General features: G+C 41.9%; 1 protein-coding gene across 3 annotated transcripts in view; it reads left to right on the forward strand.

Annotated features, from left to right (window-relative positions):
- PTPN9 (protein tyrosine phosphatase non-receptor type 9) overlaps positions 1-21,749 on the forward strand; it is a 68,457-nt gene that overhangs the window by 5,575 nt on the left and 41,133 nt on the right. For all 3 annotated transcript variants that reach the window (XM_072628296.1, XM_072628297.1, XM_072628298.1), the window contains exons 2-4: positions 17,408-17,551; positions 18,699-18,788; positions 19,535-19,659. In XM_072628296.1, the coding sequence (XP_072484397.1) occupies positions 17,408-17,551; positions 18,699-18,788; positions 19,535-19,659 (359 nt within the window). The remainder of the gene's footprint in view (positions 1-17,407; positions 17,552-18,698; positions 18,789-19,534; positions 19,660-21,749) is intronic.

Here is a 21,749-nt window from a genome sequence, read left to right on the forward strand (position 1 = left end):
GTTAGAATTGGAAGGTGTCTTAGAGGGGCCTTCTAGGATGAGGAAAATGGTGCAAGAACAAATTAATCAAATTGCCCAAGGTCATAAATAGCTGAGCCTGGATTAGAACTGAGATCCTTTTATTCCAAACTATCACCCTCTTTTCACTTTAAGAGAATTACCTTAATGAAATAAACCATTAAATCAGTGAAATTTAACTAGTATTCTGAAGAGATTTGAATGTCTAGGGAGCTCTGATAGTTATAGCTGCCTCAAACCTTGTAAATATGCTAAGATCCTGCTATGATTAATAGAATACCAGTACATAACTACATTCTCATTACTATTCATATGTGAAACTAATATTTGAAACCAAAGATTTCAGCTACTTTTTATAACTAATACATATTTTATGGCTTGGGGGGAAAAACTATAAAAAAAATTTAATGTTTTAATTGTTTTTAATTTTCAAGTTGTCTCTGACAAAATCACTTTTAATTTATGTTTAAAGGCTCCAAAGAAAATTTTTACTTGAAATCTCAGTTTTCTTTTCTTGTATAGTGTAAAATTCCTGAGCCAAGTTAGCTCAAATCTCCCTCAACTCCCCTTAAAAAATTACCTTTGGATAGATGCTCAGTGTGAAATGTTATGACTGAGTGAAAATGGAGTTATGAAGAAGTTTGTTTTGAAACTTTATAGGGTTCCCTTCCGGGATGCTATTATCATTCCATATTGTGGTTTATGTTCTTCCAGTTGAAAATTCTAAAGGCTTAACTTGCCCTGTGTGGACATGAACTCTTTGGCACTTTTCCCAAGGGCAGGGGTTTTGTTCTGGCTCTTTTAGCCAGAAACATCCCTTTTCCCACAGCCTCACATGTCTTGTGCTGACTGTCACCCCATCACTCCAGAAGTGGTTATGTTGCAGACACAAAACAATTTGTACCGAGATCATCCAGAGAGGGAAGAGGAAGAAATGTTAAGAATTCTTATTAATGTCACTATTAGTAGTTAAAACTGCAGATAAAATCCCTTTTGGAAGCTAGAATCCTGTTGTTTACAAATATTGTACACACTAGGACACTGGTATGTATAATAGATATAGCGACATTAATATATGAGATTGAATCCTAGAAAGGCACTGATCACTTTGAAAGTGGGGAAGGTAAAAGATTTCATTTGTTGTTGTTCAATTGTGTCTGACTCCTTCTGACTCCATGTCGAGTTTATTTGGCAAAGATCCTGGAGTGGTTTACCATTTCCTTCTCCAGTTCATTTTACAGATGAGGAAACTGAGGCAAACAGGGTTAAGTGACTTACTCAGGCTCACTCAGCTAGTAAATGTCTGAGGGCAGATTTGAACTCAGGGAGATGAGCCTTCCTGACTCCAGACCTGGTACTCCATCTACTGTGCCACCTAGCCCATAGAGTTGAATTCTTCTTTCTAAAAAGAAAATGGAAAATGTGGCTACATTGTTTTAGAATGGGCATAGTAATATTGGACCCTTCCGATTTTTAAAGCTCCTGGAACTTTGTGATAGACCTCTTTTTACAGAGGAAATGGAAGTCAGTCTGCTGTTCAGATTTGAATTCAGAAAATTGGATTTTGGCTATGGATTCCTTCAGTGTGCCTTTCCTTCTAGGCACTTTCCTTGGTTCTCCTAGCTAGAAGGGAGGCTGCCCTAAATCTCTCATTCGTCTCATGTGCCTACTCTTCTCTGCCTTAGTCACGTTTTAAAGTGTTTTTAATTATTTGTGTACCTGATTTACCTTTCTTTCTTCTCCCATGATTTTAATTTTAAACTCCTTTGTGGTGGGTGCGTCATTACTTTTCTCACGTTGATCCTCAGTGCCGAACACAGTGCCCTGTGTTTAGTAGGCACTTTATAAGTGAGTGGCACCCTCTCTCCCATGCTCTTCTGCATTTCTATGGAAAATTCCCTCTGTTGTTGAACAACAGGAGAATTCCCCCTGTTCATTGGAGAATCCACCAGCTTTCTGTCCTTCCTAATCAGTAAGTAATCAGGGATAAACTGAGCTGTTCATTCATAGGTTAGTGTGGTCTCTAAGCTCTGTGTTATTTGACTCAGCTTCCAAGGCCCATACTCATCATCTTAAATGGGAATCGGCCTGAGATGGCAGCATTTTCACATTTCAATTAGAAAAAGACTCCCAGTAGATCTTGGGAGATGTCCAGGGGTCCTGGGGATTAGGGAAGCTTTGTTCATGGGAAAGATTCTTTTATTCATTAGGCTTTGGAGATTTCTTAGGTCCAAGGCTCAAGATAAGTGAGCCTGAATGAATGAGTTACATACAGGTGAGTTCTTAAAATGACTCATTTACCTCCTTTCAAGAAAAGTCCTTGTTGTCAGTACTGATGACGATATATTCTTATTAAAGTCACAGAAAGACACTTTTTAAAAAAACTTTTTCTCCAGTGATATTGTCATAGACTGAACCTATCTAATAGTAGCACTGTGTTTGTATTTAGCTGAGAATATAGATGTTTCTTGAATTATTACGCTAATACAGGTCTTAGCAGGTTTTAACCTTTTTCAGTGTCATGGACCTCTTTGGCAGTTCGATGAAGCTGTTCTCAAAATGATTTTTGATTAATGGTAGATTGACCCTTATTAATGGTAATGACGGACTCTTTTTCAAAATAATGTTTTTAAATGCATAAAATACATAGGGTTACAGAGGATAATTATACTGAAATATAGTTATCAAAATGTTTTAAAAAAAACAAGTTCATGGAACCCAGGTTAAGAACCCTTGATGTAGTTGAACATAATTCTTATACTACTGAGTTTACTGGGTTGTGAGGAAAGTACTATATAAGTGTGAGGTATTATGATGAGGTAGATTGAAAAGAATGCTTCAGACTACATATTATAATGTTAAATAGAAATAGATCACTTTGTGCCAAGATCTCTGTTAAGGCGCCAAAGCCAGTAGAAATCTTGTGTGTTTACTCTTTAAAGGACCATTTCCAAGGGAAGCGCAGGGTCTTGTGGGAAATGGTAGTGATGAGTCAGTGGGTACATCATAGGAATTGCTGACTTCCCCTAGGGCTGTGGGCATTTTGTCTCGACTTCTCTAAGCCTCTGGGCTCATTTGTTTCCTAATAGGCTGTTAGAAGGAATAATTTAAGCCAAATCACTAAAACCCCTTGTAATTACAATACTTAATTCAGGACTTCTCATGGATCAGTGATTTCACCAGTTGGAGATTTTTGCCAGTGTACATTGTAATACCTTCCCATGCTGTGTGAGTCTGGTCCCTGTCTTGTGATAAATTAGCCAAAAAACAACCCAGCCATCCAACACTTTGGAAGCCTTCCTCTGTTTGTATTTGTTACAGTAAATAATAAGAATCATGATATAGAATTCTATGCTGCCAGAATATATTTCAGAAAAGAAAAAAAAAGGAAGGATTTCACTATGCGTGTGTCATGGTTTAAAATTTCACTTGGTCTAGAAGTTTTGTTTTCAGACCCTCTTCTACATTCTATGTGACAATAATAGCATGAATTATAGTTTTTATTATCTTATCTTTCTGATTCCAATGGATTAATATACGAAATTAAATTAAGCATACCTATCACCTGTGGGGGAAGCACGTCATGATAATAATAGCTACATTTATATGCCTAGTGGCCTTTACAGATCTCTCTCTCATTTAATCTTCACGAAAACCCTGTGAGGGAGATACTATTATCCTCATTTTACAGATAAGGAAACTGAGGCAAGCAGAAGTTAAGTGACCTGCCTAGGGTCACATAGTGTGTCTGAAGCAGGATTTGAATTCATGGCTTTCTGACTCCAAGTCCAGCACTCTATCCACTCTGCCACCTAGTTGTAAGGTAATAGTTGCATACCCCTTGCTTAGCTCCTTCGAATACCATCTGATAGAAAGTTCTTCAGGCATGTAAATACCCAAGTAATTTCTCAGCTTCAGGGCTGCCCTCCAAAGGAGAGAGCCCATTCTTTCCTGGAGAGATGTTTAATCTGTAGTGACCAAAGGGGAAAGAAGACCTTTTTCAAAGTTTTACTTGAGTTTCCATACAGAACTGAAAAATGCAATTTATATACAGACTCTTTAAAATTCCACAGGCATGCAAGCAAAAGAAGTTGCCTCATAGCATTCCTTTCTAGCCTAAAATTCAGTCACTATCTATCTGTGCCTGGAAAAAAAGGGAGGGAGGGAGGGAGGGAGAGAGAGAGAGAGAGAGAGAGAGAGAGAGAGAGAGAGAGAAACAACTCGTGTAAAATAAAGTATTCTCTATCTTAGGAAAATCCTGGAGCTAAAAGATACTTCAATAATCCTTTAGTACAGCTCCTTCCCAGCAGTCACTCTTTAATCTTAATATTGTAGATTCCTGGCAAAAAGTGGGGACTGGTTGGATGATGAACCTGTCTCCTAGTGACTTGGGTGAGATCACCGTTTTCCTATAGTTCAATCTCTCTAGGACCCACTTCACTTGAAGCACATTTTGTCTGAGCTTGGAAGCCCTTTCTAACCTCTGCCAAGTCTTGAAACTTGAGCCAGAGGGGAAATTGTTAAAGGAAAATGGTGTTGAACAGACTTCACTCAGAGAAAGGCTTAGGGTCTCATAAATGTTATATGATCTTTCAGAAATCTCTCTGGTAACTTCGATTCACCTTCCTCAGAAAGCTCTGAGTTCACAACAAACCAAACACACAGGATCTTGTGCCCACTGAGGAAGTAGAACTTTGGAGTTTGCTTAGGTGGTCACAGAAATGAATATACATTACTGAAATGCATGGGAATTTCCAAAAGCCTTCACGCTGTTTTTAAACCAAATGTCTTCTGGCTGCATTCCAAGTCTGAAAGTTTTTGAGGAGCCATTTTTGTTGCCATCGATGTCTATCTAGGTAGCAAAGAACAACATTTCTGTAGGATTGTGTGTATTCCACAAACACTTAGGAAAATAAAAAAACCTCATTTTTTTCTTTAGTTTTTCCAAAATAACAGCTCTTTCTTTAGCTGAGTTTCTGTCTTTGGCCTTCAGTCGATTAACAAGCATTTTAAAGTGCCTACTATGTATTAAGTCAAATAATTAAGCAGTTTCTACTCTTGAGGAACTTACATTTTAATGAAGAAGTCAACAAGTTACATATGTAAGTACATACAAATCAATATGAAGAGAATAAATATCAATAAATATAAGATAGGAAGGGAAGGAGGGTAATTAGGGGTGGGGAAGTCGTCAGGGAAGACTTCATGTAGAAGGTGCTACTTGGGCTGCCCTGGAAGGAAGCACAGGTGTGAGGCACAGGTGAGAAGGAAGTGATTTCCATGAATGAGGAGTGAACAGCCAGGGTAAAGGCATGAGGGTGGAGATAGTGTCAGGGAAGGCCATTTTGACTGGATTGCTGTGTAGGAAGGGGAAGTCATATACAGTGAGGCTGGAAAGATAACTTAGAGCCTGGTTTCTAAGGGTTTTAAAAACAAAGAGGAGTTTATATTTGATTCCAGAAGCAATGGGAACCATAAGAGTTTATTGAGTTTGGTAGTGACAGGGACAGATCTACTATTAAGGAAAATCATTTTGGCTGCTCTGATAAGGACAAAGTGGAACAGAGAGAGACCTGAAACAAGGCAGCCAGTTTGGAGGCTGATGCAATAATGTAGGTAAGATGTGAGGAGGGCCTGAACTAGGGTGGGTTCGTGAGTGGAGAGAAGGGGTCAGAAGTGAGAGATGTTGTAAAGGTAGAAAGGGCAAGATGAACACTGACTGGGTTATGGGAAGTGGTGAGGGAGAGGGAGGATTCAAGGATAATGCCCAGGACGTCAATTGTAGAAACTGGAAAAATAGTGGTGCCTTCAGTCACTATCTCTATGAGAGAGAGAGAGAGAGAGAGAGAGAGAGAGAGAGAGAGAGAGAGAGAGAGAGAGAGGAGAGAGAGAGAGCAGAACTCATAATAAAGAAAGTAGGAAAGTTTGGATGAGAGGTGAGTTTGGGGATGGGGATCATGAGTTCTATTTTGTACATGTTGGGTTTGAAATGTTTCCAGGACATCTAATTTAAAATATTCAATAGATGGTTAGTTGGGAATGCAAGGTCTAAAGTCAGAGAGAATAGGGTTGGAATTGTGAGTAATTTTCGCAGTGATGATGATTATATTGTTGAGAGCTAATGCAGCTACAAAGAGAGAAAGTGTAGGAAGAGAAGAAGGCCCAGGACATGATCATGGGTATATCCAGTTAGAGGGTGTGATACAGATGCTGAGCCAGCAAAGGAGACAGAAAGTGGTGTCACCAAAAACCCAGAGAAAAATATCCAGGAAGATAAAGGAGTTCCATGGTGGCCAAAGCAGAGAGGACAAGAAGGATGATTATAAAAAGACCATTAGATTTAGCCTTTAAGAGAGAGTGCACATTTTTCAAAATGTCCCCTGTGGACAGCATTCCCTGAGAGACTGCCTATTGTCCAAGGGAATATTGAGCTGAATGTAATACAGGCTGTGCTTATTCCGACAGGAAGATGTCCTCCTATCGACAAGGCATGTCTCCTGGGAAGTTCCCATATCCGCAGTGTTAGTTGACAAAGCTCTGATTAAAGAATACTTATGCTGCCCCAGGGTGGGCCTAGGAGCTGCTAGAATTTATTGTCTTGCTCCTGCAAGGAAGCACTTGGTGCTGCTTAACTGGAACTGAGAAATGGGGCACTGCAATGAATGAAGAAGGGTTACAGTGAAGCTTTAAAGGAGCCAAGATTCTAACTCTTCATAGGTTTGCAAATGGTCTTTTGTGGATTTTAAAGAGTTGAAGAACTTGTTAACAAGTAATGTACATGGTTAGATGCAGGCCTTTCCATTCCTGTGTGTGTGTGTGTGTATGTGTGTGTGTGTGTGTGTGTGTGTGTGATGTGTTTTGTGTGGTTTATAAGAAGATCTGTATTCCTGAAAAGAGATGCTTATCCTTTTGGTCTGGAGCAGACAAAAGCTGGAGAATGCCTTTTATACTTTCCAGTTGTGGAATCTACAGGCAAGTTGCTGATCTGAGAGAGAGACAGACAGACACAGAGACAGACTAGAGACAGAGACAGACAGACAAAGGCACAGAGACAGACAGACAAAGGCGCAGAGACAGAGACAGAGAGAGACTCTGGAGGGTCAAGGATTAAGGAGGAGCTTTTTACGGTTTTGCTAAGCATTTAAAAATACATTGTATAATTTCTAGGACATTGGTCGAAAACCTCCCCCTGCTTCTGTTACAAAAGCATCGAAGTGGGAAACATTTGTATCTTCAGTGTGCTTTGAGGTCCTGAGGGCCGGAAGGGCTCCACATTCCTTCCAGGTGCAGCCATCCTGGCAATGCTGTACTTGGGCCGTGTGGGGCTGGCCCTGGCGAAGGGAGTGTCTGCTGGGTTTGCCAGGAAGAGAACAGTTTGTGCCCTCATCTTCCCCTCGTTAGCAGTGGTCACTCACCAGGGATGACGTCAGGCGGCGCAGACGTGCTCTTCCCTGGCTGGGCCAGTCACACATGGCTGCTAGAGGGCTGATAAACCCCAGTCCTTCACTTCCTCCTGTAGGAAGTCATTAACACCGAGGCCTTTCCCGGCTGAATGGCTCAATTAACGCTTGGCCTCTAACTCGCCAGGCTTTTGGACTCTGCTGAGCCGGCCCACTTGGGAAGTCTTTGCTTTGTGCTCCCAATTCTCCTGGTTCCCAGTGGGATTTTAATCCCTTCCTAGAGGTTAGCTTTTTTTTCCTCGCCTTTAATGCTTTTCCAATGCTTAATATAATAGATGGAAAATTCCTTAACTTCAAAATTGTTGCTGTTTGATTTATAGGGTATTCATTCACTTTTTCTTAGTGGTTATCTGGCCAGGAGGTTTCTGATGGAGATTTGGAAGGGCTTCACATTTGAAGTTTCCTTGTCTTCTGATGGGGTTTTATGAGGACTGGGCTGTGAGCTCAGAGTTTGCTGGGTGGAGGGTGTTTTCCTCTGACTGTCCTTCCTCATTCCCTCCTTGGTTGCTAAAATATGGAAGCGTGGTAGTTAGTATTATGTCCTGCCATTATTGTTTTTCAAATCAAATCAATTATTTATAGAGTTGTGGTATCATAAAGGATCTATGCTGGGTGAGTTTTCAGCTGTTAGTAGTACATTCCTATATTTTTAAGGCTAATATGGGGCATTATGCTAATTATCACTTGGGAAACAAATTTCAGTTGGTTTATTATCAAGAAAAGGGCTGACCTAGACATTTAGCATATAGGGGGAGGAAAGGTCTGGAATGTCTGGGTCATTAGATAGCTTATGTTTGCCTATTTGGCCATGTGGATTTATGAGTTGAATAAATATTGTGTGGATATTTGTCACAGCTACAGAGGTCCCCAAAATAAACCGAGGAGGAATCAAAATATTTTCGTTGCCTCTGTTTGTTTTTTGTTTTTTTTGTGAAACAATCAGAAAGTAAAAGAGAATAGAATTCTGATATAAGTCAAGTGAAACTGACTTGTCTTTTGTTAGTAAGTAAAACAAATAAATCATATGAACAGAGACAATCCCTAACAGGAAAAGTTGATTGGAATCAGCTGAATCCAAATGAAATAAACGCAATAGGACTGTGTAATACTTATTGTTATCTATGATGATGAGGTCAAGATCAGACATCATTCACAGCCTTTCTAAATTTGTGTTTCAGAGTTCGAGGATTTGGTTATGGTTGATCCATGGACCATGGTGAAAAATGAACTAGGAATCTAGACAACAAGCAATCACTGAGATTTAACAGTTATTGGTTAGTTAAATAATCAAGGTTATTGTATGTGGTTCAGGTGAGCTATGGAGTTATTATAGTTATATGGAAAGTGTAGCAAATCTTTCTCTAACTTTTCTTGGAGTTATCCCCATTCCAAAAGTAAATCTGAGCTTTTTTTTTTTTTGGTGGGGTATGGGACAGAAAGGTTCAGGATCTATGATTACTTTTCCAATCTGTCTGAGCTTCTGAATTGGCCAGATAGATTTAGTCAAAATTTTCCAGAAATTGGCCTTTTAATATAAAAATGTCCATGCTTTGTCTCAGTATTCTCTTTTTAAAAAACCTCTTAGAAAGTCTACAATAGCTGGAAATGGTAGTTATAATAATAGTTTCTATAAATGCAAAGTTTAGCTGGAACTAAAAATTTCATATTTAATTTAGAATGCATGTGTATATCTCCTTTAGTGAATTCTGTGCAATGTATACTCAGATGGTAACTCATTTGATTCAACAATTCCCTGAGGTAGGTGTTATTATTTTCATCCCCATTTTACAGTTGAGGAAATTGTGGCATAGAGCAGTTAAGTGACTTGCCCAAGGTCACACAGCTATTAAGTGTCCAAGGCTGGATTCAAAGTCATGTCTTCTCTATCAGACCATTGGTACAAAACTCAGAAACAGGTACACTAAACAATATGTAAGGACCCCTGTAGATCACACATTGATTTAGAAAACAACACACATTTCTGTATTTCTTTTCTTATTAACACATTGACACATTAAAATCAGGTAGGAACTGCATTTGGGAGCATCTCTGTTGCTGAGGCCATCCTTGGGAGTGTTGTGGGTGCATGTGGTGTTTGATTCCTTGTAGTCTACAACATACATATTTCTTTTTCTCTCCTTCCAGTTTTGAAAAAGAACATTCATGTTTTTCTTCCATAATTTCTCCCCTACTGGCTTATAGATGTCAGCAGTAGTGGTCTTGAACCCTTTTCACGCTGAAGGCTTGTAAGAGCACTTGAAGAGGTAGAGCTATTTAATTAAATCCTGTATGTTGGAAGTAAGTGGAGGAGTTAAGCACTGTTCACACATCTCTTTAGTTGCTTTGAAAGGGATTTATGCTGCTAATAACTATGGCAAATTGCCAGAGAACAAATTATTTCCAGAGCATAACTCAGTATTTTTTTTCTATTTCTTTTCCCTTCTTCCATTGTGTGTGTGTGTGTGTGTGTGTGTGTGTGTGTGTGTGTGTGTGTGTGTGTGTGTAAGCAACTTAGCTCCTAGGCATAATGGAAGCACATACAAACCCAGCAAATTTTTGAAATAAAAAAATCACACATAACTGAAAAAAGAAACTCAATTTCAAAATAAACTCTTACTAAAAATAAATGACAAAATATGAATGCAAAGTTACTAAAGTTATTTTTATCTTTTCCATAATGGTGCAAAGGTCAAGTAGAAAAATGTGACATCTTAATATAGCAAAATGAAAAGTCTATTAAACCTCTTCCCAGTTTATCTTTTTCATTTTTTTATTCTGAACTTACACACCAAAAAAGAAAGCATTCCCAGAATATAAAAAGATTCTATATGAAACTGAATCTCCATTTCAAGCTTTTTAAAAGACTATAAAATTCTACACTTTACTTTCTTTTTTATTGTAAATAGTATTTTTTTCCAATTACATGTAAAGATAGTTTTCAACATTCACTTTTTATAAGATTTTGAGTTCCAGATTTTTTCTCTCCCCTCTCCCACACCCAAACAGCAAGATATCTGATCTATACTTTCAAAACTACTACTTGTCCTTGTTTTCTCTTGAAGAGTTCTATGCATTTTAAAAATGGTCCTCTTTTGGGGGAGCACCACTATTGCTAACCTCTACCCTTGCCCAATTAACTGCAAGAAAGAAAGAAAAAACCCTTGTAAGAGATGAGCATAGTCAAAGCAAAACCAGTCACAGAGCGGCCAAGTCAAAGAAAAGGTGTTTCTTTTTGCCTGTTCTGTCCATCCCTTGTCTCTCAGAAGGTGGGTGTTATTTTTTACCAAAGGGCCTTCAGAGAGGGAGGGACGGTTGGGTTGATGATTGCTTTTATCAGAGTTCTTAAGCCCTTTTTATCTTTACAGCATTGTTGTCATTGTATAAATTATTCTCATGGTTCTGCCCTCCTTCTGCATCTACCACCTAGGAGCCCCTGAAATATTTTCTTTCATTGGGTTCATCACATTGATACATCAGTTTGTTTAGCCTGTTTTCTAAGATTATAGTTTTCATCTTCCTTCTCCCTCCCCTTTCTATCTCCCCGCTTCATGATCAGGAGCTCTCCTTGGTGTTACCATTCTTCTCAGCGCAATAACCCCCTTGTTTAGTTAGACCTTCACATTTTTATATCAAACTCTGTGTTCTTATGTGTGTTCTACCCTTCATTGTTTGTTTCAGAGGAGAGGGAGGGTTCATCCAATGACCGCTCCTCCTACCCCTTCCTCTTTGTTTCTGTATTCTCCTCATGCATGCATATCACTTATGAGAAAATAAGCTTGACTGTTAGTGGACTTGTGAGCTGATCCAGCCATTCTGGAGAGCAATTTGGAATTATCCCCAAAGGGGCTATAAAATTGTGCATACCCTTTGACCTAGCAATACCCCTACTAGTTCTGTATCCCAAAAAGATCAAAGAAAAAGTAAAAGGACCTATGTATCTAAAAATATTTATAGCAGCTCTTTTTGTGGAGGCAAAGAATTGGAAACTGTGTGAATGTCCATCAATTGGGAAATGACTAGACAAGTTGTGGTATATGATTATGATGGAATACTATTGTGCTATAAGAAATGACCAGCAGGATGGTTTCGGAAAGACTTATTTGACCTGAGGCAAACTGAAGTGAGCAGAACCAGAAGAACGTTGTACCCGGCAACAGCAATATTGTACCCGGCAATAGCAATATTGTACGATGATCAACTGTAAATGACTCAGCAGTGCTATGATCCAAGACAATTCTGAAGGACCTACAATGGTGAAAAATGCTGTCCAATTCCCCAGAATAAATGGGTGGAGTCTGAATGCAAATCAATCCATACTTTAAAAAAACAAAACTTTTTTTTGGTCTGTATTTTTCTTTTGCAACATGGGGATTATGGAAATGTTTTACCCATGTGTATAATCTGTATCAAATTGCTTGCCTTCTCAGGGAGGGAAGAAGGAAGGGAGGGTTGGAAGAAAAATTTGGAACTGAAAATTTTTTTTTAAGTGAATGCTGGAAATTTTTTTTACATGTAATTGGAAAAAATATAATTTTTTGGGGGGGAAGAGAAAGTAGGTTTAATCTCCTTCATCTTTTCTTATGCTTGTATAGTCTTTCTCTTCCTCCTCTCCCTAGTTTTTATAGTTGGCTCATTTGCTTCTCTTTGCTCAGGTCCGCTTTCCTGGCATTTATAGACCCTTTGATCTGGACCAAAGGGAAGAAGAAACAAAAGAAAAGCCACATTGAAACTTAAGAACCAAATGGGCAGACACACAAAATAAATGTGTAGGGAAGTATATATTTGCTGAAATATAGAGTCAGCCTAGGCCACCTGGCAGTTCTGCCAACAATCACTTTAGCTGGGATGTATCAGATCACTTCCTTGATTTTGTAAATTGTGAATTTTAGGATATTGAGTTTTACCTGAGGTTGTTTACTATTGTATTGCCATGTGGTCTCTGGTTAGTTTCATGCTACTGGGGGAAATACCTGATATCAGGAAGAGAGTGTTTCTTTTCTGCAACTGCTCCTCTGTCCCCAAAGTAATAGCAGAAAAGGATATGTGTTGTTTTATTTTGCAAATAAGCACACATAGATGGGGACCTAGAAGGACAGAACTTAAGTCTATGTTGTTCAATAGGCTCCAGTGTCTGATGGAGGTAAAACAAGGCCAGATTATAGCAGCGACTGTGAGATGGTTGAAAAATGCCTAGGTTAGAGAGAAGACTTGAGTGTGTAATTGATTGCAAATGAAAATTTGGGTGATTGACAGGCTAGAAGATGGAATTATCTTATTAGCTGAAGAGTAGGTTCCCTGTGGAAAGACCCATCACCTCTATTTTGGGGAACTCAGGAGACCCAAATTAGTGGGACACCCTCCCACCCCAAGCCTGAGAATTGGCCCAAATTCCCCTGGCCTGCTGGCAAATCACCATATGCCTACACACGTGGAACTGAACTGTCATGAAATCTCTCTGGTACTTCCAGTAATGAAATCCCTTTCCATAGGGTCTATTTATCTTTACTGAATTCTCTATGGTGGCTAGATGTCTTACAGTAGGACCCCAGTGACTTTCCATTGGTCAAGCAGCCAGGCAGCTTGGACATGTCATTTTGTTTTGTTCAGATGGTGGAGCAGCATTGTGTGGTACCCAACCAAGAGTCCAATGGTGAAGTTCCAATTTTGGAAGAGACTTGACTTTTGGGGCCTCAGTTTCCTTATTTATAAAGTCAGAAGTTGGACTGTCTGACTTGAGCCTTCCCTTTCAGCTCTGAGTCCATCCTTATATTCAGTAAGTGTTTTAGGCCTGATAGTTCCTGTATTAATAAGAGTGACTGTCCAGGATTGTATCCTAGTTAGCATCTGGTGATGAATTACTGAGAAGCCTGTACTAGATAGATGTATAAGCCTCTGCCCTGGTGAGGTAGGGGGGAGGGCGGGGGAAGGGAGTCTTTTCCTAGGAAACACTGTAGCCATTAGCTTCAGGAATCCCCTTGACCCCTTCCAGACAACTGGCCAGTCCTCAGAGGTCAGAGGCCAAGTGCTAGGACTGAGTCTTTCTGGTGGCCCAATGAGACTGTAGGTCTGGGAATCAGCAAACCAGTGAGAGGACACAAGGAATGATGATGGTGTGCATTTGGGTACTGCTTTAAGGCTTAGAAAGTTCTTTAGGTATCTTATCTGATCCTCATAATAACCAGCTATTCTGCTAGGTAGTGTAGTGGGGATAGAGTGTTAGATTGTCAGTCAGGAATACCCAAGTTCAAAGTCCACCTCAGACACTTACTAGCTATGTGACCCTGGACAGATTATTGCATCAGTTTGCCTCAGTTTCCTCATCTGTAAAATGAGGACAATAATAATACCTATTCCACTGGGTTGTTAACAGCCCTTTAAGGTGTTTTGGGGTTTTTGTCATTATTTCTGTTTTACAGATGGGGAAACTGAGACTGAGGGAAGTGATTTGCCCAGGATCTCACAGCTAATTTGAACTCATGCATTTTCCTGGCTCTGGGTCCAACACTTACTACCATGCCATAATAGCCTGTTGATAATGATGTAATTGACCACTGGTTCCTTCCCAGAGCCCAGACTTTTCCCTGGGTGCCCCCCAGGGGAAAGAAAATATGGAAGGGGGAACAGGAGGAAGAACCTGAGGTTCTTTCGGTCAGGGCTGGGTTGGAGCAGGTGGTGTCTGTGTACTTGTAAACATCTCACTGCTGTTTAGAGTACAGAACAGACTCTTGGAGCTTGGTTGGGCAGGCCAAACCAGAAGGAATTGTTCCCGTGCTCCAAGCCAAGAATAACATCCTGGCCAGCAGGGGGGCAGAGGTCAGCTTGAGGCCCTTGCACTGTAGAGCCGAAGGATGTGCTGACCCCAGTAGGAATGGACTTGGGAAAGATGGCAGTCACAGCTCACTTTGGAGGAGGACTGAGGGGTGGGACCCTCTCCTGCATATGCATCAGCCTATTTATTTATTATTTTTGTTGGGATTTGCCTAGTCCTAGCCCCACAGAGCTGAAAGGGCTTGCCGTGACCCTCGTAGCACCCTGCGATCCTGCTGTGGTCTTTCTTACTCCTCCCGTAGCTCCCAAGAACCCTAGAAAAGATGCCACCTAGAATGAGCATTTTGCTAGAGAAGTCAAGAACATGGGGGAGAGGTCTTCTGGCTCAGCGAGGCTTTTATTTCCTCCTGCTGCTCCAAGGCTTGTCCCCCCTTCCCACATCCCTCACTTTGATGCTGGTCTCATGGTGGGCAGTTTTCTCTAGGAGTGTCCTAGGTTTAGCCCTGCTGTCTTTTCTTATGGCCTTTCTCTTTTGATTCTTCTCTGTTTTTTGGCCCAATTCATTGTTCCAGTCTCTTGGATTTTGTAGTCTTCTGGGTTCCAAGCTGCTTCCCACTAGAAGCTAGGTTCTCCTCTCCCATTGCCTCTCACCTGACTCTTGCTTAGCAGTGATCCTCAGGGTGGCAGGACAGAGTAGTTGGAAATACTTAGTGTTTTATATTCAGCTCTCCCATGAAACTAGTTGTCTTTGAGTGCGTATTTGAGGCAGAGTGTAGTAGAAAAGTCGTGGCCCTTTGGTATGGAAGCCTGGCTCCCAGGCAGCTGGGTCACCTGAGCCTCAGTGTCCTCATCTGTCAAATGGGGACAAGAGTCCTTACTCTACCTCCCTTGCAGAGCTGTAAAGAGAAAACTGCCGTTGATGTCAACAGAAGTTCATTACTCTTGTTTATTATATCACCAAACCCCTTCAGGTGCCTGGTGGTGAAGCTTGCCAGCACTCAAGGTCATTGCCATCCATCACATGCCTCTTTCCCCTCCCTTTCAACAGCAATTGGAGAGACAGTCAGACACTTGGCAACTCCATGGCTCTGACTCTCAGCTTATCCACTTGTCAGATGGAAATAGTCATGATAACAACTCAGGACTTCCTTGTGAAACCTTCCTCATCACCACCTTCTCCACCAGGGTGCCAACAATCAGAAAGGAATAAAGCCTCCTTCCTGCACAGGGACTCAGAGCCTGGGGACCAGACTCAGTGCCATTGCCCACATGCCTGGCCAGCTGACTGGTGGGAAATGGGCTGTCTTCTGAGAGAAGGGACAAAATGTAAATGTGGTTTAAGAAATGTGCAATGAGGTCCTCCTCTGAGTGAGTCCTGTGCTAGGAGCTGGATGTGCAAAGACAGAAGATGGCACAGAACCCGCCCTTGCAGACCTCACATTTTACTAGAGGAGGCAGGGCATCACAGAAAGGGAGGGGCCGCTGATGGGTGCATGGAAAATCAGAAAAAGTACTTTAAAATACTAACTATCCCAGAATGGAAAGACCCTAGTAGTCCAATTCATCCCTAAAAAAAATCCACTTAATCACACATCTTACAGCTAGTGGGCACCACAATGCTCAGAGTCCTGGGTCTGGAGTTAGGAAGACCTGAGTTCGAATCTAACCTCAGACACTTAATAAAGCAAGTCATTTAATCTTTCTGCCTCAGTTTTCTCAATTATAAAATGGGGATAATGATAGCATCTGTCTCCAAGGGTTGTTGTGGAATCAAATGAGACAATATGTGTAAAACATTTAGCACAATGCCTGACACATAGTACGTGCTTATTAAATGCTTGTTCCCTGACAAGCTTGCTGAGCCTTTTCTTAAAGACTTCCAGTGAGAGGGAACCCATGGCTTCTCCAATTCAGCTCTTAGAGGACACTAATTATAGTCAGTAAGGAGGCACAGTGCTGGCCTTGGAGTCAGTAAGACCTGAGTCTAGAAACTGCCTTGAACACCTACTGTCTGTGTGGCCCTGGGAGATTCCTTTAACCTTTGCCTGCCTCAGTTTCCTCCTCTGTCTAAAGAGTAGGCTCCTTCTAGCTCTAAATCTGTGATCCTAAAGGGAAAATACTGTTTTGTCCTCAAGATCCCCTTCCCCCCATATTTTCCAAATGAGAAACTGCCTCATTCCTACTCATTCACCCTACCCCAAAGGTGGGGTGTGTGTGTGTGTGTGTGTGTGTGTGTGTGTGTGTGTGTGTGTGTGTGTGTGTGTGTGTGTGTGTGTGAGAGAGAGAGAGAAAGAGAGACTGAGAGAGAGAGAGAGAGAGAGATATACTTGTATTTTCTGCCTCCTCTGGATACTGTGAGAAAAGCACTTTGTGAGTGAGTCATAGGAAAAGTTCTAAACTTATATAAACTGATTACCTTGTATACATAGTACACTTCAGAAGTTGAATTGGAATCAAGCCCTAAGAATGGAACCTTATAACCCTCCCCCAAGATGAACTCACCCCTACCCCCAATCAAACCATGGCACAGATGGTGGTTGGCTCCCCACCCTCCTGGCATTAGGGTATGTGTGTGGGGGGGGGAGGGGTTGTGTGAGTGTGCGTGAGTGTGAGTGATACTGCCGGTGGATTTCCCAACAGCAAGGTCTCATTGGGTCAGTAAGAAAGGGAAAGGAAGGAACTGGCCTTCCCAATGTCCTTATTCTCAATGACTCTCAGAGCAAGGGCTCGTTTCTCCTTGGCTACTGGGGCCAAAGGAGAAGTTGAGACTGTTGGATGATGCCCATATCCTGGCTCCTCAGCATCCAACAGCCTTCATTTTTTCCCCCTCTTCTGGTTTTGTTTGAGCCAGTAATTTGCATCTCATTTGGGAGCCTGGGTCACCAGCATTCTTCTTTCCCCATCCACTGTTGGCCACACCTTGATCTATGACTGGCTTCTGGCCTCCTGAACAGCCCTGAGTTTTACCTCTCTGTGGGCAGGAGACAGTTGCAATCCGTGTGATTTCTCCATCTCCTAACAGAGGCCTTGGGGCTTGAATTCCTCACTTCCTTATCTGATTGGGACAGAGGAGGACTACAGCATGTTTTTTTTTTCTTTTTTTACTGTACATGCTCCCTTTTTTCCCCACTTGTCTTTTGTTCTTTTTCTATGTCAAACAGGCCACCAAGCAGTTTCTGGAGGAGATTAACAAGTGGACCCTTCAGTACAATGTATCTCCGCTCTCTTGGAATCTGGCTGTCAGGTTCCTCATGGCCAGAAAGTTTGATGTCCTCCGGGCTATTGAGTTGTTCCATGCCTACAGGGTATGTGTTTGTGGATTTAACTTGAACACAGTGTGCTGGGCTGTTCCAGAACTGGATGTCGGGTGAATACAGCTAAGCCATGCACTGGTCCTCCTGGGGAGTGCTGAGGATCTTTTATGGGGAGGGGATTGTGCTATTTGGTTTTATTGCTTAAATTATTGACTGGCTTGGAAAATGAGGGTGTAGGAAGATGGACCAAGGATGTGGAACTGTACCATCTCTAAGTCTCCACTCCTGAGAGTGGTGGATGGCTACTCCTCTGAGTTTGGGTTCTGACATTCCCTGCTGACTTTGTGGGTAGGTTCACCTACCTTCTGCCTTCATGACTTATTAGGAGCTCTTCTAGCAGTGGGGCCTTTCAGAAATTTGCCATCCATCAGGTTAATGCCGATCTTAATGGTAAATCAGAAGGAGGCACTTTTTCCCCAGGAGAGAACAGCTGCTCTAGGCCAGTTTGTTGACCCAGAGCTGCCCAAACTTGACCTTGAAATGACTATCACTCCATCAGCATCTTAGTTAACTGCTATCTGTTTTTAGAAGATGCTGACCTTGCCTCTAGGGTGCTGATAGATCCATTCCATTTACCAAAAAAAGAAAAAAAAAGAATTTTATTTCATTCTTGCAAAGTCTCCCTTTCCTAGATCTGGTTTCTCAACTCACAAAAAATTTTTTTTCCAAAGGAAATCCCCTTCAGGGAAACATAAAGACTGTCTGTCACTCTGGGGTTAGAAAAGTATTCTGGCAAGGTGCCCAAAATGTTTGCTGAATTCAAGGGGATTTTTTCCATAGACAAAATTGGTGTGAGGTTTGGGAGCATGTATACTGACTCATTGGTCAGCCTATTGCTTTAGTGGTAGAGACGGAGGATTTCTGGGCATGGTGGTTAGGGTGAGAAAGGTCCAGAGTGCCTCAGATTGCTCATCAGAGAGCTCAATGCACAAAAGGTTTGGTCAGCCTTCCAGTGGTCTTTGACATACACAGTATTAGGGTTCTCGCTTGCTTGGCCAAGACCTCTTCATCTCAGGGCATTGGGCAGCTCATCCATCTTGCCTATCAGGGAGGTAATTTAACAGGCAGCTTGCTAGGGAAATAATTCTGAATCCATTTAACTACTGAATGTGCTCAGTGGATTGTGCTTCTTCTTTAGGAAATGCGACGGAAGGAAGGAATTGTCAAGCTGAGGCCTCATGAGGACCCTCTCCGTTCAGAAATCCTCAGTGGGAAGTTCACTATCCTAGTGAGTGCTGGGGTCTGACACATTCACTGCCTCTGTCCTCTTGGTTTGGAGCCTTGGGTTTTTGTCCTGAGTCTAGAGTGAGCAGCGGAGGTAGAAGCTGCCAATGAGGCTGCCATGCTGTCAGACATGGGCTTCTTTTGATAACAAATGGGAGTGTGATTCATTGGGGTTGCCCTGACCTGGAGACATGAGAGAGAACAATGGAGCTGTTCACCCTGGGGCGGGGGGTGGGTTGGCCAAAGTGAGCTGGTTCTCTTCTCATGAATCGAACTGGCTACTTGTTAGGGCCACTGGTTTCCCATGAAGCCACATGGTGATATTTCTAAGGCAGCTTATGCTAGCCATGTCCTGCCCTTCTGGGATGAGCTGTCTTCCAGCACAGGGAGAGGAGGAATCAAAGTTGATACAGATCTGTGGACTTCTGCTCTGAGATTCTATCATATTGCCCATTTCCTTCCTGTTCTATTTTGGGCAGGGAGGAGACTTAGTGAGAGCAGGTCTATGACCACTGTCAAGGGCAGAAAAAAACATGGTGTCATAGCCCTGGCATCAGGTGAGCAGCACAGGACAGACAGACCTGCTCCATATTGAAGGGATATCACCCAAAATAGTTTTCCTTCTTTCTGAAGAAGATGACACAGGCTAAGTCAGGGCATTTGGCCTGAATCTCTCTAGAATGAGCCCTCATAATGACTTTGGTGATGCACTGATTAGATTCTAAAGCATGTCTTCTTCTTTCCTTCTAGAACACACGAGATCCCTCTGGGGCCTCCATCGCCCTCTTCACTGCTAAGTTACATCATCCTCACAAGTCCTCCCAACATGTGGTGCTCCAGGCTCTGTTTTACCTGTTGGACAGAGCAATGGATAGGTGAGCCCTTGGGGAAATCTGTCCCTGTCTATTGACTGCTGCTAATTGCTGACAAGCCCTTAATTTAATTCCCTTCACAGTCTTTACTAGCAACTCTAATGTACCTGGAATGGAAGAGTGGGCTGAATCTAAGGTGTTATTAATGAGGGTAAATTTAAAATCCTATAATTGGGTTAAAAAATATCGCCTGTAGAGGTACAAAATGGGAGAGATGTAACTAAGCAATAGTTTGTGTGAAAGAGATCATAATGGGCGAGGGAGACTTCTCTGAGAACTGAAGACCAAGCATGGGTCGATAATGGGTTGGGTCAGCTATGAAAGCCAATGTAGCCGGAGATGCCATGTTAGAAGAGTCATGTCCAGAACCAAGGAGATTCTAGACACTTCATACTCTGTTCTTGTCTCAGTACTTCTGGATTGTTGAATTCTATTATGGAGAAAAGCCTAGGAGGCTGGCCAGTACGAATGGCTAAGGGGACTCACCACCATGGCATCTGAGGATCTCTCAGAGGAGCCAAGGAAAGACTTGAAGTCCACACTAGCTGTTGTCAAACATCCGAAAGACTCGACTTGATTTGTTGGACGGCAGAAGTTAGAACTCTCAGCAATGAATGGAGGATGCAGAGAGGCAGATTTTAGCTCAACTTAAAGGAAAATTTCCTAATGCTTAGAGCTGTCTAGAAGTCAACAGGCCTGTTTGTGGAAGCAGTGAATTCCCAGCACGAGTCTGTGGAGTTCTTGTAGAGGGGCTACCTGCTCATGTGTGGGTTGGACTAGTTGGTCTCTGAGGTTCCTACCAACTCTTGAGATAATTTCATTCTACCTGCCCAGTCTTGTATTAGGAGACACAGGATAAGACACAGTGTGTCTCATTCTGTGAGACATGGTGCAGTCTGCCTTCAGAATTCCTCAGAGTCTTAACTTAAGCCCCACGGATATGGGTGGATTCCATATCTTTATTCTCTAGGTTCTGTTAAAGGTTCTAATTATCAGCTGGTCCTGTAACAACATTCTTTGGTAGGGAAGGTGCTAGACAGAGATTGAAGAAATCTTGGTTTTACTTCTAGCTCAGCTTTTAACCTGCAGTGTCACCTTAGACAGGTTGCTCCTGGGCCTCAGTTCCTTTATTGGAGAGTCGTCCTATTTCAGGCACTCTTAAAACCTTTCTTGTGTCACGAGACACTTTGGTGGCAGCCTGGGGAAGGAAACGTATGGGCCCCTTCTCAGAATTATGTTCTTTAAACCACAGAGTAAAATACATAGGAATCCTGAGAACACTAAGTACGTTGAAATAATTAACAGAATGAGAAAAAACAAACCCCAAAAACCAAGTTCACAAATCTTAGGTTAAGAACCCCTCCCCTAGATAGTTTCCTGGTCCCCTTAGGCTCTAAATATAGGGGAAGGAGACACACATAGGTGTTGGTTTCTCATCCTCCTGCCTCTATTTATTCAGAGGTGTTTATACAGAGAGAGAGGATTCTGCTCATCATGTACCTTGGGCAGCCCTCCATACATCCTGCCCTTTCCCTAACGGGGACAGGCATCACCTTGGCATTGTTAACCATGGGTAAACACTTTGCTTTTGGAGAACTAGCCAAAAGGTCAGATATCCTCATTGATTGAATGACATTGATACTACCTTGCATTTGTACAGTATTAACATTTTTTTTCCAAAGTGCTTTCTCATCTCTTTGACTTTCATAATACATTTTGCGGTTCAGAGATGCATGAGGTAACTTAGTGGAGCATTCAGTGATTGAATTATTGTGAGGATACAGGTCATGTTTTCTGTCTTCCTTGTTAGCCAGTTCAACACCCTGTTCATTAAATTACGATGATGCAAATTCCAGGTCTTCTCATTTCCAATGCTTGTCTTTCAGGACTGTTTCTAAAAATTCCATTCAGTTAAGTGGTAGAACCCCATACTGGGCCAGGCACTGTGCTTGGCACTGGGGAGAAAATGAAAACGCCACCAAGAAGCTGAATGGGCTGAGACACAGTCAAATTTCGAGATGCTGAGGACTGTGTAGGCTTGGGTCATGGTCTAGTCTCTGCTCCTCCCTTTACCACTCTATATGAGAGGCCCT

The sequence above is a fragment of the Notamacropus eugenii genome, chromosome 1 (assembly GCF_028372415.1).
Source record: "Notamacropus eugenii isolate mMacEug1 chromosome 1, mMacEug1.pri_v2, whole genome shotgun sequence".
Classification (NCBI taxonomy): Eukaryota; Metazoa; Chordata; class Mammalia; order Diprotodontia; family Macropodidae; genus Notamacropus; species Notamacropus eugenii.